The 12,332-nt window shown below is 45.3% G+C and overlaps 1 protein-coding gene across 2 annotated transcripts in view; it reads left to right on the forward strand.

Moving 5' to 3' along the window:
- The window catches only part of GRK5 (G protein-coupled receptor kinase 5), a 153,362-nt gene that overhangs the window by 91,449 nt on the left and 49,581 nt on the right, over positions 1 to 12,332 (forward strand). Inside the window, exons 3-4 of one of the 2 annotated variants that reach the window (XM_079312089.1) lie at positions 2,729 to 2,841; positions 10,640 to 10,717. In XM_079312089.1, coding sequence (XP_079168215.1) covers positions 2,729 to 2,841; positions 10,640 to 10,717 — 191 coding nt within the window. Of the gene's footprint in view, positions 1 to 2,728; positions 2,842 to 10,639; positions 10,718 to 12,332 lie in introns of those variants that run through there. The other variant, XM_079312090.1, reaches the window with a different exon arrangement.

The following is a 12,332-nucleotide window of genomic DNA, read 5'->3' on the forward strand; positions in this document are numbered from 1 at the left end:
GGCTGTTGTGTTTTCAAGGATTATTTCTGGTATTTCCTTTTTCCTCATTACAAGTGGGCCACCCTTCTCACGTGTTGGCCAAGGCTTGTAGAGCAGGAGGAAGTCTGTGCTCATGTCTTATTTATGTTTTGTTTGTCCACATGTCGTAGTGTTTAGCTGCTTGTTTTATTTCCCTGCTCTGCTATGGAGCACAGTTATTAGTGTGTGTTATTTGCACACTAATTTAGCTGCTCTCACTGGCCCTTTTGGTGGAAGATCATCCTCTGCTGCATTGGGTGTCACTGTGTCATAACAACTTTGATAAACTGACTGTATTTTGTACAACAAACGTTATTGCTGTCCATCAAATGATGTTGTACAAGAGAAAATGTGGGGCAAACCAGCTGATTACTGTGTTTGTTCCTTTCTGTGATGAATCCAGCCTCATTCCTTGCAGTGCTTGTTTGGCATGGGGGGCTTGCTGTGGGTCTGTGCTTCTGGAGGGATTGACACACCAGGCACTGTGTGCTGCTGGTGTTCAGGGTGTGTGTTTTATTCATACCTTCACAAGAGTTCATTAGTGAAGGCAGCAGGAAACAGCATCAGGCAGATGTACCAAACCTTCACACCTCCCAGGAGAGCTCACCTGGGCTGCTGAGCCTCTGGGATGCTGTGAGTGGCTGTTTATTCACTCCCCTGACTCCTTCTCTTCCCTTAGTGTCTGCACATCCCTTCAGCACTTCATCACTAAAAATGCCCCTTGGTCAAGCAGCACAAGCTGGTTCCCCCACAAGGACACCCCAAGGCTGCTCCATGCCCCAGTGACCCCCTGGGTTTCCCACCACACGTATCAGTGCCATGATGTTCCATGCTGAAGGCTCCAGCTCAGGCAAACAAACCAGTGCCAGGGATTGGCTGCTGATAATCAGATTGACTGGAGGTCAGGTTAGGATTTACACAGTGATTTTGATCCAGTTTTACTTGTGAGAGAGCATCAAAACATTGCAGTCTTCTCGACAGATTGAGTGATATCCTGATCCAAAATGGAATGGCAGTGCCAGCAAAAAAATGCTGCTGGTGTGTTGTTCCCAAGTGCTTCAGAAGAGTCCAGAGCAGGACCACACTGAATTCAAAGCACATTTCAGCTCTCCTCAGCCCATGTCTCCAGGGACCACCCTGGAAGTGCTTCAGGAATCAGTTCTGAAGTACAGCCAGGTGCAGCACTGGGCAGGCTCCCTCCTTCCTCTTACAAGAGGCAGCCTTGGCTGCTCCTGCCCACTGTCACCCAGCTACAGGGCAGCAGTCCAACCTCTTACAGCACTTTCAGTTCAGGACAAATGTGCCCAGAGGGTGCTGAGGCCCTGGCTTGGGTTTCCCAGGGAAGCTGTGGATGCCTCATCCTTGGAAGTGCCCAAGGCCAGGTTGGATGAGGCTTGGAGCAACCTGGAGTAGTGAAGGTGTCTCTGCCCATGGCAGGGGATGTGTAATTGGTGATCTTTAGGATCCCTTCCAACCCAAACCATTCCATGATTCTGTGGCAGTTCTGTGAAGTCCTGGTTTTGCAGAGTGTGGTCCCCAGGGCACAAGCTGAGGTGAGCAGGTCCTTCAGCAGAGGGGAACTCCATCACAGACATGTGCCTGCATCCAGGGGAGGGGAGGAGCTGGAGGGGCCAAAGCAGAGGGGGAATCCAAAACACTGCAGGAGCCACTGCAGGCCCAGGAGAGAAGTAACTGAGGCACTGACAACTTGTGTGGGTTTCATATGTCTGTTTGCAGTGCTGTGTTATGTGTTTAGAAGCTGGTTGTTTCCATAATAACAGCAAGTGCCATATGGCAGCGAGGAGGGTGGTGAGAAGAATGCCTAAGGAAACACAGTATGTTGTTTGACATGTGTGTACTTGTAGAGGAATAACGTGTCTCAAGCAAGTATTGCTGCTCCAAGCAGGCTGGGGGGATTTTCTGCTCTCACCAGAAAAATATCCAAAGCCCTTGGCATTTGTGCCAGTTAATGATGCCTGCCCTTCATCCATCTTCTCCTGCTGATAGTCCTTGTGATGGGCAAAGGACCTTCTGCTTTACTGTGAGTGATGGTTGTGGATGCACCAGCACATGGGAATGGCATTTAAACATGGATTTTAGGGGAAATACAGTTCTGTGAGGAGTGCTGTGTGAAACTGAAACGAGCCAGATGCCATATGCTCTATCCATTCCTTAATGCTCGGCAATTAAATAGCAGAAATTTTGAAAATGTGTAGTTTGCTATAATTGTTTAATAGAAAGTAGGCTAAGCATTTCCAGAGATATGGGGCACTTCAGTGCATATCTAGGAAGCATCCAGGAAGGACTTCACAAATTCCAGCTTTTTCTACTCTGTAATGTATGACTCATATTTCAAGGACTTGGAATTTTCTCCCCACATTCCCACCAACACCACCAGCCTGAGCTGTACCTTTGCATACATTTCCACCACATAAAAATATGAAATTATTTTTTTCATAATAGCTGATTGGCTTTTGCTTGACCTTTGCCCATATCAGCCCTACAAATTTCTGCCTCTCTTAAGTGAGCCTTAAAGCCTTTAATTATATTTATATTTGGATACCTGAAATGTAGTGGCAGGGAAAAGGAGAATGTTTTGATTTGGGGTTGTAGTTCTGCTTTCACTTGCAATACTTTAAACTCATGTACAACCCAAAAGGCAGAGCTCTTCTCATTTTCATGCTTCTGTTCTCCTCTTTATTGCCTCTAGAGAGAGATTACTGCAGCATCTGTGAAAAGCAGCCCATTGGAAGGCTTCTCTTCAGGCAGTTCTGTGAAACTCGGCCCGAGCTCGAGTGCTGCATCAGGTTCCTTGACTCGGTGGTAAGTCAATTCTTGTGGTATTTTGGGGTGCCTTGCAATATTCCCCTGGCAGAGGAGACTCCTCTGACCCCAAGAAATCACTGTTTCATGGGATTTTGTGTCTGAAGTGGGTAATGTCTGCTGATGAGGGTGAAGCCTGCATTGCTGGGAGGCACTGGGAGGAAAGGGAAATTGAGAATGGACTGACAAGAGATGATGGGGAGTGTAATAACCCTAATATCTCTTACCAAGCCTTTTCATCCATAGAGTTTGGGATGATTTACAAAGGACATCCTGATAATCGCCCTGTTTTTTCAAATAAGAGAACAGAGCCACAAGGTACAGAAATAACTTGATTGAGGTCACTGAGAAACAAATCTGCTCCATTTTCCACCCCAGTGAGCCATCAGTTAACCCAGACACTGAGCATCAGCCCCAAGCCCTGGGGGACCTGATGCTCTTTCCCAGTCTGGCAGCTCTTGGCCATGTGTCCTGCCAGCTGTTCACAGTTGGAAAAGTCTCTCAGTGACTTCTTTTGCTGAGAACCTGTGTAAAGGGAGGGTGTTGATTAGCCAAAAGGTGAAATGGTACCAAAGAGGAAGATGAACTCATCACTTGTGAGTGCCCACAGGGTCTCAGTCCCTGGCTAATACTGACAGTCAGAAGCAAAACAATGTATACCAACAGCAATAAAACTGTTTTGTTTGCACCATGGTGAAGCTACTCTGAAGTACAGGGAAATTGCACTGAAGCTGTAAAAGTAACAGTCTGGAGAGGACATGTGGTCTCTTGAGCTTTATGTTACTCCTGCAGTAACAACAGCTAATCTACAGCATCACAAAAAGTGTTGGATAAAGTCATATCTGAATCAGTTTTAGCTGGTCATGACTTCCACCTGTTATTCCTAGCACTGTTTGTGATTTTCTCTGGTGAAAGGTGTAACACTCTGTGCAGCTGTGCTCACGGCCAGCAGGACACTTTGGGTACCCCAAATGTGTTTGTCCTGCATTGTCCAGTGGGGTGTCTGCCCCTGATGAAACACCACACACCCATGTGGGGGGAGGCATCCCTGCAGAAATGCCAATCACCTGTGCACCTGCAGCCCCAAGGAGATGGGCAGTGGCACCTGCAGGAATCCCAGCCACAGAAAACTGCTGAGAGTGGCTTTAGCTTCAGACAGAAGCAGAGGCAGAGCCGTGCTCAGTTTGGAGGAGACTCAGTTTGCTCTGTTCCATTCTCTCTTCTGTTCCATCTCTCACTCCTCTCAGCTGCAGGAGGCACATTTTGGTTCCAGGGGCTGCAGAGGAGCATCCCCCATTGTGAGAGCCCTGCATGCACTCAGGGGTGCCTCTGACAGCAGGAACAACATCTGGGCACAGGGAAACATCTGTCAGCCCCAGGGCACTGCCAGCCTGGGCTGCAGCACTCCGGGGTTGAGGGCAGTGTGTCACTGCATCCTCCTGAGCCCTGGGACAGCACCCAGGCTCTGTGTCCTCCCCTCATCCTGCAGCACAGCCCTGCCAGAGCTCGTGGTGCCACTGCCTTGGTTTTAAAGGTCTGTCTCTGAGCAATCCCAAACTGATACTCCCAAATATTTTCACAAAGGTGGGCTTGACACCCACCCCAAGTTGGTTTTGCAGTCTGGGGCTGCCCTGTGCACCTTGACTGGGCCAGTGGTGTGTTCCCAGTCAGGCTCAGGCTGGCACTATGAGGATGTGATAAACAAAAAGCCTGTCTGGGTAGATATCTGAATCCTTATCTTCTTTTTAACACTAATTAACAGCAGTCTCCTTTGTTTATTGATTTCAAATTCTCTATAAGCTTGGTCCCAGCCCATGAAAATCCCTGCATTAGGCAATATTAAGGTCAAGCAATGCAGCCCTTTGCCTTTAAATTGGGTGATTGCTACTGAAATTTGCCCAGTGGGGTCACACTGTGTTTAGTGAGTAGTGGGATTCAAGCCAAGCCCTATATTAGGCAAAAAAAATCCCTATAATGAGACCAGGTCTCTGACTTTACAGCCCTAATCTGAGACCACCAGGAATGTGAAACCTTTTCAAGACCACCTGCTGTAACAAGCAGGAAAAGCCAAGAGCCTTCATTTTCTTTTTTTTCTTCATAGTCATTTTTCTAACACAAGATGGAAAAATTAGCTTTTGTATAATGTCAAATAAAGGGAATAAATAGAAGGGGATAATATTAAGCTGTTCATAGGGACTTCACAGAGCTTTTTGCACACTGAAAGAGAGGACCACCTCTCTTTTCAGAGCCCATCTAAGTGACTTTAAGGTGACACAAGTCATTGGCAGAAGCCAATAGCTGATGCCTCCCAATATTTTATACAGTTTTTCAACTCATGCACTCAACTGCAAGGAAAGAAGTGACTGAGGCTTCTGGGAGAAAACCAGAAGCTGAGTCAGACATTCAACAACCTACCAGCATCCTAATGAGAGACTAAGCTCTCACACCTTTGCTTCCAAAGGCTGGTAGAATCATCCAGACCTTGCAGACCAGAATATGTAAAGGCACAAAAAAATCCTCTCTTGACTGAACAATTATGTCAGCTCTTGTGTGAAATAACTAACCTGGTCTGATGTACTCTCCTGTGAATGTAATCATGGCAGCATTTGGGGATTTTTGACTGTTAAACAGTTGTTAAGCTGCTTTCTGAAGGAAAAGGATCTGTGTCACTAAATTCTGCATGCATGTAGGGGTGCAGCTGTCAGTACCCTCTGAAACCTGTGAATACCTTGGCCAATTTCAACCAGTAATTGAGGTGAAAGTGCTCAGAGGCATGAAGTCTCTCCATGTTTTCTGAGAGCAGTGTTTGGGTAATTAGTCACAATCGATTGTAGCCTGGACTAACAGGACATGTGGTTTGTGAGCAGTAGCCCCCAACAGCAGATGAAAACAGTGATAAGAGCAGAGCCTCAGAGCTCTGCAGCACAGCTCTGGAGGAGCTGTGGGTGTTTGGTTCCCACTGCTGCTGTGGGACCAGAGAGAGCCTGTCAGTGTGTCTGTCTGTCTGTCTGGGAAATGGAGCAACAAGCCCTTGTCCCAGCTGGCACAAAGGGCTGTAAGGACAGACAACCATCTCTTGTTGTGGATATTGTGCAAGCAAACTCATGACAGAGGTCCTGATTGCTGAGATAAAAAATATCCACCCAGCACCCCTGTGGCTCTGAAGGCTTTTCATGCTTCTCTGGGTGCAGGGAACCAGAGAGATCTCCCCTGAATGGCTCAGCAAACCCTGAGGGAGCCCTCAGATGGTGGAACTATGTGAACATAAACTATTATCATTAAATGGAGATGGTTTATGATTAAACAGGCTCCTCTGGAAGCCCTGACCCCAGGAATCACGCACAGCCCTGAAGCACACTTTGCTCTGCTTACAAATATTTTAGCAACATGGTTCAACTTTGGGGCTGTTGAAAGAGAGCCATTAAAATAAAGTGTGAGGGGAAATGTTTCCTGTGTTAAAAGGCAGATCAGTGAGCAGGCAAGGTGCAGCAGGAGGTGTTTCCTGCCCCACAGCCAGTGCCTCCAGCACTAGAAGGTGCCAGCTCAGTGCAGCAGGGACCTCTTGCTCCTGTCCCCTTCTCATCAGCACAATCCCAGCTCCTGACATCTCCTCCTCTCCTCTGATTCTTATGTGTCACTAAAATGAAGGCTTTAGCTTCCCTTTCCTGCCTCATCTACTCACATTCATGATGTTTTTGTCTGAGAGAGGGTGTTTAACAATTTAATATGGACCAGATTTAGGTTGACTGGAGGAGAATGTGGACAATTTTGGTCAGTATTTTCTCTCTAATGTGAACAAGGTTACTTTTTCTGCACTGAAGTCATACAAAAATGCATCCTCTGAAGGAAAATAGCCCTGCTGCCTCTCCAGGTTCTTTCTGGTTGTGCTATCTGGGCTCAGGAGCAGGGTGAGAGGCACAACCTCCTCGTGTGGACTTTGCAGCTGAACGCCTCACTAGACACTGCACTTATCTGGGCTGAAGGGATGACTGAGCATCCATTTAATGCCATTTGTGAAAACCCTGTCCTGCTGTTAGGGAGATTTCGTTTGGTTAAGTCCCTTTTGTGGTATATAAACCATCTGTGTATGTGTGTCTTAAAGCTGTTCAAGGCTTTTCCCATCAGAAATGCCAGTTTGTTGGTATCAACAAACTCATTAACTCAAAACGTGTTTTCAAGCAGTTGAAAGGGCTCTTTTTGCCCTGCCTTTAAATGTGAAAAATATGGTTTCAAGTTCACTTTTCATTTAGAAATGTGAGTTATTATGAATCCCAGCTGTTTGGGGTTTGCCTTCCAATTTTCAGTCACAGATTTTGAATCTCCAGTGGAGGCAAGTGCAAGGACAAACACTGAGGACAGAGCAATAACAGGGCAGAGCCTGGAGTCTGAGAGAGGGATGAGCAGAGAGATATCCTCAGATAACAGAGGAGGGAGCTGAGAAAGTGGAGGTGAAAAATTTGGACTGAAATGCCAGTAGCCTCCTGTAGATGCTCAAAAGATGACTCCCCTGTTCCTGACTTTACCAAGAAGCCAAAACTGCTCTGGTGGGAGTGTCTGTCCCATCTGCATCTCCTGGTAGGTACAAGGGGTGATCATTCCCTTGGCCATGCCATGCTATCAGCCATCAGCTACCTGCAGAAATGTTGTTCCATTTCCTCATATTTTTAGCCATGCAGTTTCAGAAACTCAAATAATATTATGGCGAAAATCAAATACTGCATAAATTGATGTGCCAGAATCAATGTGTCATTGCCCTGGTAGCTCTCCATCCAACACAGACAGCCTCAGCCACCAAACCTGAGCTGTCCCTGAGCCCATGGCCCCATCCCACAGCCATCACAGGCTAGATATTGCTCCCTTTCCCAGATGAAGAGCATTTTTCCATCTGATCTCTCCCAGCCCATCCTGAGGGCAGCTGCTCCAAAGGGAAGGACACTTTGCCCTCCCATTCCTGCATCCAGCCAGGACTGCTTCTATGGCAGATGGAGCCACCAGTGTGACTACTACCTCCAAACCAGCAGCCAGAAGAAAGGTTAGCAGCAGACAGTGGCCAGCCCACATCCTCTCTCCATTTGGGCTGAAGGATCTGTGCCTGCCCACAGAAAGAGCCTTCCCTGCAGCTTGTCCCACGGAGTCAGGGTGATCATAAATCCTCCCCTCATTTATGGGCTATGAATAGGGCCCTGTCTGACCTAACTAGGGCATGGAGAAGCTATTAGACTTCAGAGCAGGAGCCTTGAAACACATGCCTGGATTCATCAAAGGAATAATGGAAAATATTTTGTTCCACGCAGATTTTAAGTAATGGTGTTATTCCTAGCAATTAGGAATTTGCAAACTGTAGCCATGCTTTTGAGTATTGGGGAAGGAGGGGAGGTATCTTGTGATTTAAGCACACACCAGGAGTTGAGGACCTTGGTGGCTTCCCAGGCAGGTGGCAGAGGGAGCATGGGGACATCCCTGTCCATCTCCTGTAATAACAGGTCATGGCTGAAAATGCACCAGGGGCTGTTGCTGAACAGCTCAAAAATGGCACTGAAGGGAGAAATAATCAGGAACTTGGGAACAAAATGGAGCAGGCTTCTGGTGCAGACCTACAGTGAATTCACAGTTGGAGCTTATGGCTCCTTCTCACATCCTCACTTGTCTGTCACTTCCCACCTTCAACACCACCATGTCACATTGCCTGGGAATGTCAAATGCAAGTAAAATTAAATTTCCTTTCATTCTTTGCTGTCTATCTAGAGGCAGGATGAGATACTCTGTATATGTATATGTGCATTTAGCTCTGCATGTGTTGGATCCCATTAGGAGTTGCATTTCAAGACATCCAGTTCTTGCTGAGTTTCTGTGTTTGGTCTGTACTGATTTGTCTCCTGTTGTACAGCTCAGATGGGATATAATTGTTACAGGTTATATGTGGCAAATTTTTCAACAGCTCCCTGATGCACTTCAAGTAGGAGATGATGGCTTATAATCAATTTTTATTTGCTAGGGAGACAATATATTATCAGAGTTTGAAAGCAAATGGAGGAGAGAGGAATCATGGAGAAAAATGCTGCTGAGATGCTCTAAGCATTTCAGAGTTTCTGTACTTTAAGAGCTGAAATGACCCAGCTCATTTCAGCTCTTAAAGTACAGAATATATCTGAAATACTCAGATACCATCTAAAAGGACAGGAAATTAGATAAAAGAGTTTTTTAAACCCCTTGTATTAAGTTTTATGAGAACGTAATCAGTTTCATCCCCAAAATTGTCACTCAAGAAGAAGCACTGTACTTGTGGATTTTAGTTTTTGGTTGTTTTTTCATCATTTTTATTTGTGCCCATTATCATACCCCAAACCAAATCAGATCATAATTCCAGATTGTTCAAGCAACCTGCTATGCCTCTGTGTAAATATTCAGCTCCAGCCCTGAGCTGCAATAGCTACATGAGCACTGGCCAGAGACAAGGGGAATAGCATTATTACTACATTGTGGTTTCCATGTCATTCCTGGGTTTGCTTAGCTGGGGTATCCATTACAGCCAGCCTGCAGATTTATTGCATCCAGCCTGGAGCAGTACATACATCTTCCAGTGGGCAATAGTTCTGAAATTTGTTCTTCCAAGTGTTTGCCAGTTCAGTCTGATTTACTTTTTTTTTTTTTTTTTTTTCCTAGCTTCCTCCTCATTTATCATCACAGACAGCTTGTATTGGACCAGGTTATTTAATTGGTTTGGCAGGATTTTCTGGGATCCTTTTTTTAATACAGTCATGAAAGCTGTCGTCTTCTTTTTTTTATTTTTTTCTTTTTACTTCTGGAAAATATTTTGATCCAAAGGCTAAAGTTTCATATCCAGACAGTGCCAAGCAGGAATGTCTCTAAGAACTTGTTGTCATTTAACCACCGGGGTCCCCTGCAGCACGTGTTTCCTTCAAATGCCTGCCATGGATCCAAAATTTTAACTGAAGTGATTAATAACTTCGTGGTACACACGTAGTGCTTCTTTTGTTTCTAATGTAAACAAAGCTCATCAAAAGTCAGTAATGCTTCAATACCTAGAACAGGCAGGATTTTAAAATATAGGAGGACTTTGTGTGTGAGGATGGGCTGCTCTCTTTCTTAATGCACTAGGAAGCCAAAGGTAATTTTGCTTATGGTGTCTGTTCCTCTGAATGTTCTCTTTTGTTTCCTCTTGGTCCTAAGAAATCCACCTAAGAAATCAGCACTCTGGAGGGATTGAGCCAAGGATCACTAACAGTGATGGGCAGGTCTCTGCTTAGCATGGGTATTGTTATACCAAGGTTAAGACAGAAATACATAGAAGAGACACATTAAACAAAAAACCCCAATGTATTGAAGAATATTGATACATGTATATATATTTTACCTGGCACTTGAAGTACCACTGTGACAAGGGTTAACAAATATTCACTCTCTGCTACTCAGAGAAATAATTGTACCTTCTGTGTCCAGCTTCCTTTTGAGCAAAACCAAATGAAGTTGATGTCTTTTGTCACTGAATGCTTTCTGAAAGATGGCTTTGCAAGGTTATAAAACATAGATTAATTAAATTGCATTGGTGTTAATTAAGAGAAAAAGCCCCAGAAGATGCACCACTAGGGTCTGGTCAAAATATAGTGGAAAGTTTTTAATAAGATTGTGTGTAGAGGTTTTTCTTCCATCAGAAAATGATATTTGTCCTTCGGATTTTTCACACAGAGTGTTCTGTTAAGGCCACATCCAAAATGAAGTTATAATGATGAAATATGAGTGCAAATATTGACTCTTATTTTTTATATGTCTGTTCCAGGCAGAATATGAAATTGCTCCAGATGAAAAGCTGGGAGAGAAAGGAAAGGAAATCATGATGAAATACCTCACCCCAGAGGTAAGGGGCAGCCAAAGTGGCATTACTGGAGGAAGGCTGCAAGGCACACCTTTACTAAACAAGGTTGTTACAGGCTTTGTAAGCCAGACTCCTAAAATTTATGGTGGCAATCTCCAGTGAATAAACCTGCAAGTCTTACACAAACAGCCAGAGAGAAAAAAAATTATAATGCAATCCAGAAATTGACTTCTAAGGATGAACTTGACTTAGCAGGGGCTTAATTCATCTGTGGATAAGTAGAGGGCTCCTCTGGTCTCTTATCAGTGTACAAAGCTCTGCATTGGGGGTTACCAACACATGCCCCAATTATTCCCTATCCACTCAGAGGTGGTGGTGGTATTTCACATTCTGTTGCATAGAAAACACAGCAAAAATGGTCTTTCATGTCATTTTGGTGCAGAAATCCCCACTCCTCCCCCAGCACCATTTTCCCCAGGGTGGGCAGGGACAGGCAGGACTGGCAGGGACAGTGGGGCTGGGAGCTCAGAGGTGCTGTCACCCATCCTGGTGACCCCAAGGTGTGTCCTGAGTGTCACCTCCCCTGGAAGGAGAGGAGCAGCCGTGTCCACAGGGTGGCACTCCAAACAGAGGCACGGAGGTGCTGCTGGATTTGGGACAGGCTGCTCTGGGACTGACCCTTTTGGGAGGCTGCAATCATTTCCTGAGCACATTTCACCTTTGCTGCACAAGTCACTGCCAGTAAGCAGTAAACACCCAGCTTCAAACACAACAGCAACCCCAGGATTTTTCCTAAGTTGCTTTTGTAAGAGTAATCAAGGAGGTTCAATTGCTGCTTCAACTATTTTACAAAAGAAATACATTTGACCTTCAGGAGAATTAATCACATTTTTGGCAGATGTCTTTCTAGAGGGTTTAAATGGTACAATATGTTTTGGAGGTGCAGGGGCAGAGCAGACCACTCTTTTTCCACTCAGTCATTTTCCTACAATAAACTTTGATGCATACTTTCAGTTATCTCAGGCTGCATTTTGGGATCTGGTTTCATTTACTGAGCCTGGCTACTTTCATGTGCAGCCATTGAGCACTGCCAGTATGAGTTCCTGCTGCCCATTCATTAGGGGCATGAAGTTCCACTGCTTTTTAAATCCACCAAAATGACCTTTTGTCTTAAAAATTCCTCTCAACAGAGGAACGAGCTACAAACTCTGAGGGAAAATATTTCCCACTGCTCCAGCACCCATCTGGAAAGGGAGAAAGGCATTTTGCTGATAGCAGAGCTAGTAAAGTGAGGGGAGGATAGCATTGCTTCACTTCAGCCAGAATTGCTGCAGGTTTCCAAGAGCCCTTCACTGCTGTCCATTGGCTCTGCTGCCATCCATGGTGCAGCCAGAAGCACATGGAATAATTTAGTGAATGTGCAGTGAAGACCAAGCTGAAAACTGCTGCTTCTTCATCAACAAAGAGCAGTGGTGTTACAGGAAGGAAAAATACTGGGACTCCAGAGCTGGAGTTTCCATTCTCTGCCATGCCCTGTAGTTCTTATTTGACCTGTGTACCTGGTTTCTCAGTATGTAAAATTGACACAGCATATTTACAGTCTGTTCTGGGACTTTTCTGGTATTTGCAAGTTACCTTAACAGCTCTGAGCAGAAGG

This window comes from Erithacus rubecula (genome assembly GCF_903797595.1).
Source record: "Erithacus rubecula genome assembly, chromosome: 9".
Classification (NCBI taxonomy): Eukaryota; Metazoa; Chordata; class Aves; order Passeriformes; family Muscicapidae; genus Erithacus; species Erithacus rubecula.